At 38.2% G+C, this 5,000-nt stretch overlaps 2 protein-coding genes across 2 annotated transcripts in view; one reads left to right on the top strand and one right to left on the bottom strand.

The window, feature by feature from the left end:
- Positions 1-21: 21 nt before the first annotated feature.
- Positions 22-2,350, bottom strand: LOC138058871 (uncharacterized). The gene is made up of 4 exons (XM_068904317.1): positions 2,326-2,350; positions 1,494-1,618; positions 1,260-1,390; positions 22-392 (listed from the first exon to the last, which is right to left on the bottom strand). The coding sequence occupies exons 2-4, from the start codon at positions 1,597-1,599 to the stop codon at positions 180-182; spliced, it is 450 nt and encodes a 149-aa protein (XP_068760418.1). The 5' UTR covers positions 1,600-1,618; positions 2,326-2,350; the 3' UTR covers positions 22-179.
- An 898-nt stretch (positions 2,351-3,248) lies between these two features.
- LOC138059846 (uncharacterized) overlaps positions 3,249-5,000 on the top strand; it is a 3,146-nt gene continuing 1,394 nt past the window's right edge. Inside the window, exons 1-2 of the mRNA XM_068905480.1 lie at positions 3,249-3,451; positions 4,189-4,563. Of these exons, the coding sequence (XP_068761581.1) occupies positions 3,355-3,451; positions 4,189-4,563 (472 nt within the window). The 5' untranslated portion in view covers positions 3,249-3,354. The remainder of the gene's footprint in view (positions 3,452-4,188; positions 4,564-5,000) is intronic.

The raw sequence follows: 5,000 nt of genomic DNA, 5'->3' as shown, positions 1-5,000 counted from the left end.
TACAGACTATGGGGAGAGATACTGATTTGACATACTTTTATTTAACTTCAGCATGTTTTTCTACCAGAAATGTTATTAATTTATACCACAATCGTGGTGCTACAGTTTCAAGTTTGCTACAAACTGAAATTATGCTACCTCACGGAGAGTACACAACTCCTTTTAAAAAAGCGCGTAATCTAAGCTTCCGTGATGATAAATAAAGTATCCGGATGGGGACTGAATCCGTTAAACTTTTTCAAGGTCAAAGTCCCACTCCTATTAGACGCAATGCACTTGGTGGTGGTGGAACTTGATGATTCTGTCTTAAGTATCAGGGCGCTGAAAGGTCCTCCGCCGAATAACTGAGGCACAAAGGCTACGGTAGCATTTGGGGATTCATCTGTCAGCTCCTGTTGGAGAAAAAAAGGCAAAAGCAAAAAATACCTTCAAATTTATTCTTTTCTGCTAACTTGTCTTTTCTCTTTGTTTTGAAAGGTTACTTGATATATATGTTACTACCAGCCAAGAAATAAGCTATCATCAAACAAGTTTTTTCGATATTTGGTAAAACGCAAATTTCGGCATAGCGTTTGCCGTTTGTCAGTTCTTATGCTTTTTTTTTTTATTGACTTAAGACGGCCGTAGATCACGTCGGTAATGGCTGTTTAGTGTCGTTCTTCCTATTGTTTTCTGTGCTATCTTTGTTCGTTCTGTTGTTTTTTGGCCTATCCTGAAGCCCGTTTAATGAAATACGACACGACCCTTCAGGTGGCTCGCGGATTCCAGATCCCAGCCCATGATCCCGAATAGTGCATCTCGAATCCCGAGTTGTGGACTCACGGGTTCCATCGAAATGGATCCTGGATTCCTTCGAAATCCGTGGATTCCGGATTCCACGCTCTGGATTTCGGATTCCAAAAGGTCAGATTTGCTAGATGCTGGATTTTGGATTCATTCACACGGGCGAATGGTTTGCCAATGAAGTGTGGAAATAATTGAACGTTTACACGCTTCGGCCGAAGTCCACGGCGTTATTGAACTCAGCGCGTCTTGCTATTGGCGCGGCTTGTTCCTTTGGTTGATTAAAAGTTTCCCAATCAAATAAGGCACCAAAGTTCATTTAAGCTATCCAGTGTGCATGATCCGCAGATGCATATACACAATGTTGTGATGCTTTTCGATATTACCGGACTATCACTGAAGCTACTCTAATCGTTACAAAGAGCTTGCGTTTTTACATAAAATGCGATTTTCAATCGATTTCTATTTTTACTAACCTTAACTGACACCGCGTCTTCGTCGTAGTTAGCCGAAATCGCATATTTTGAGCCATTTTTCCTTTGGAAAGTCAAGTGAAAAGAATTCACTAGTTCAGTGGCTCTAGTGTCCCGCTTTGAAGTAATTTTACCTGAAATATGTAGAATGTCAGAAATGTAAAAGAAGAAAAGCCCAGTAACCTTTCCCAGACATGCCGTTCTTTCTTGCCCTACATAAAACAGTATTCAACTTACTTAATTCTCCTTCTCCTGTCCCACTTGAGCTAAGTGACTCGCCATCGAAGGTCATGAATTTTCCGCTTACCATCGACCAGATGAGGTATTTTTCATTATCCCTCATAGTGACAATAATTCTTTTCCTGTAGATACAAATGGTTCTACTGAATAAAACAAATAGGGTGGGCATTAAGATATAACAACAGATGCAGAATGGAAAACAGTCCACGGATAAGACATCCTAACGCCCCTCATTAAAACACTACCATATTTAGTGAGGTGAAACTTTTATATCGCAACTCGCTCAAACAATTTGATTGTCAATCATGCAACTCTTTCTAAAGAACCGTAACTTTTAGACGAAAAGGATCTCTTATCAAAGGTTCTATGATTGAACTAGCCGTATTTCAGTAAACGTTAGTTTTAAAATGATACCAGTTAAAATTGCCAATCTTCCGAGGTAAAAACGAACTTTTTACGATTTTAAACTTACCTTTAGCTGTATATACTGCGGAATGATAGGTGAAAATTCCTTTTCAAAACTCAAATTTGGTTACCAGAGAAATTGAGCTCGAGGCGCAAGGACGTGCTTTGTCTAGTAAAATTTGACAGAACCATTTGGTCTAGTCATTTTATACAGAATAAACCGGAAGATTTTAAAAACTGGACAACACTTTAAAAATGTAACGAAAAAAGGACACATCACGTGAAGCTAAATTGGTGTACCTTTCTACTTGTTAATGGATACCGTCATTTGGATGGCGTTTCATTGTGATTTTTATTCTTCTTTCTTCCTTAAGATCATGTGACAGTAAAACGTATGGTAAACGTTTCAAAATATATTTTTTACCTGGCTTTTCCTAAGTTTTGGTCTCTAAGGACATTAGGCTCAGAATTTCGAATCGATGAAATGCTTAAAAAAGATCAAAAGTTTTGGACCTTAAAAAGTGAAACAAGTCAGTGCAACAGTCCATTACTGAAAAATATAAGAAACTAAAACAAAAAAACTAATTTTTATAAATTTTTAAAATTCAAAATTTTACTTTTCTTCTACCTGATTCGTACGATTTTCACATTGCATTTCACTTTTCTAGGAAAATGAAAAATTACTGTTAATCTCAATTTCTCAGGATAATTGCGGAACTCTGTTTTCGTTGGGGTAATGTTTCAGCTCGTTTCAGATTGTACGCCGTCAGAGTAAAATCTCGAACATTTCCCTTTCTAACACTTGCTTGCAGTTTTCAAAGATTTGAAAACCTACTACAAGACTTCACTTGCGCACCGAAAAACGCTCCAGAGAAAACAGTATTAACAGCGAAACTGTCTTTTGAAAAAGAAAACACAGATATGAAGTCGGCAGCGAGTCTTCTCTGAGATCTCTCGTCAGAGACTGTCACTATATATATATATATATGTGTGTGTGTTGCTAAGTCAGAAATGTTTAACCTAGAGTGGTAAAAAGAGAATGTCACAAGCAATAGCTCAAAGGTTCTTTTGTTCGTTTGAACAGACATAAAAGCCGTAATTGTAAGCATTTTATAAGCGACAAAAGAAGAAGAAACCAGATCCTGAAGGGAAAAATCACTAGAGCACATTAGGGAGTTTGTCTGTTTATCCGTGAAATTTGAAAAAAAAAAAGCCTGCTTTCGGTAGTTAACTCTGACGTTAGACCAATCGTGCATCACATGTACAAATCTCGCTCCTTTTGCAGCCATTTTCAATTTCGTCTTTCGTGAAAAAGCCATGAGGTCACATTCCCCGTATATGGAGTTAACTCCTTTCATAAAAGGGTCTGGTCTTACCACTCAGTTGTCCTCATCCATATATCTCAGCCTTTGAAGAGGGAAAAAAAACTTCATATCTGTATTCTTTTTCCAAAATGAGATCTACTTTTTCTTCCTTTTTGATGATTGTGGTGTTTTTGTCCAGTGCAACGGCTGCCCGGGGTCAAATATGTGGAAAGGCAAGTGATGCCAGTAAGTGAGTTTTTCTTCTCTTTCTTCTTCGTGTTTTTTTGTCTTCAATTATCGAGTAGAAGTCAGTTCATATAATTTTTGTACAGAGACCGTGATGTACATTTCCTAGTATACATGATCTTTACTCTAAAAAAATGACTTTAATTAAAAAAATGTGGGACGACGCCCAAAATCTGGCTAAATAGAAGGCGCTTTTCTAGATTTTATTGGGAAAAAAATAAGTAAACAAAATTCCTCACTCAAACATGAAAGAGGCTTTGCTAAAACACAAATACCCGCAAAAAAAGTTAATGTTAATCGTCGATGGGATATCATTTGATTACATCTATAAGGGTAATCATACCCAACATTGCTGGTCAGATTCTAGATCACTGCTGGTATTTTCTCCTGTATACAAATATCATAATAATAATATAATAATAATGACCTATATTGAGTTGTCAACTGTGTTTTTGTGGCGATAGGGTACTAATTGGGGATTGACAAAGTCAATCACAACAGACGATAGGTTGGTTTTTTAGGAGAGTTTTTTAGAAGAGGGAGGAAGAAGAGGGAGAAGAGGGTTTTTTTTAGGAGAGGGGAAATCCGGCACAAAACCAACAAACTCAACCGACTTGTGACGCGGTCTGGGAATGGAACCCAGCACACATCGGTGCGAGGCGAGTTTTCTCACAACTGCGTCATTCGAGTTTCCTGAATGCCTTTTCTAACGTCCTATTGGTTACTTTTCGTAACAGATTCACTTGGTCCAAATGTCGACTTATTCGTCACGGATCTTGATCAAGCTCATCATTCCCAAAATCCAATTCCTTTTCGCAAGGAAGTATTGGTTCAAAAGGATTCAAATATCTCACTGACTTGCACAGCAAGCGAACCAGCCAACTCATTCCCGTTACGGTACTATGGCACCTACTTACAACCGTACCTGATTAACTGGTTTGTCAACTCTTCGTTGTTTGAAGTCTCGAATTGCGACGAAACGACCGCCAAAATTAAAACTTGCACTCTGTCCTTGATTAATATACGGCCTCGAGATCAAGGAAAGTACTTGTGCCAGGCTGTTAGTCAAGTGGGATGCACGTATGATGAGTTGTACATCACAGTCGCCAGCCGTAAGTAACTCTAACAGAACTTTTTGTTGTTCTTTATTATGTGGTACACTTCCATTACGAATTTACGATGCGATTACCTGTTATTCTCTTTTTACGGAAACGATATGTCTCACTGAATCGAAATCGGCAATAGCGCTAGGGAAGTTCAATAAGTTAAGTTACAACAATTTATTTGTTTCTTTAATATCCCCACCCGAAGTGCGAGTTAATGTTTATTGTATTCGAGAACGATAGCATATCAAGGCCAGCAAATCAAGAGGTTTGCACGACTCTGGGGTAGCTGAAGAGAGGATTTCTTCAACCCTTTCCGTTTATTCCAGCAAAACGGCAACCGAAAAGTTGGATAACAACAAATAACTGGACTCCAACAAATTGGTCCCATAGGTCCCATAGGCCCCATACGTCATAGGACTGTTTTTTCATTTTAAACAATAAGT

Source organism: Montipora capricornis, chromosome 8 (genome assembly GCF_036669925.1).
Source record: "Montipora capricornis isolate CH-2021 chromosome 8, ASM3666992v2, whole genome shotgun sequence".
Taxonomy (NCBI): domain Eukaryota; kingdom Metazoa; phylum Cnidaria; class Anthozoa; order Scleractinia; family Acroporidae; genus Montipora; species Montipora capricornis.
The sequence above is the reverse complement of the archived record's forward strand: the minus strand, read 5'-3'. Positions and strand labels throughout refer to the sequence as shown.

Coding starts and splice junctions, on each gene's coding strand:
- LOC138058871 (XM_068904317.1), bottom strand. CDS start 1,599: ATGAGGGATAATGAAAAATACCTCATCTGGTCGATGGTAAGCGGAAAA. Junction 1,391..1,493: donor GACAGGAGAAGGAGAATTAA/GTAAGTTGAATA, acceptor TACATATTTCAG/GTAAAATTACTTCAAAGCGG. Junction 393..1,259: donor AAGACGCGGTGTCAGTTAAG/GTTAGTAAAAAT, acceptor TTTCTCCAACAG/GAGCTGACAGATGAATCCCC.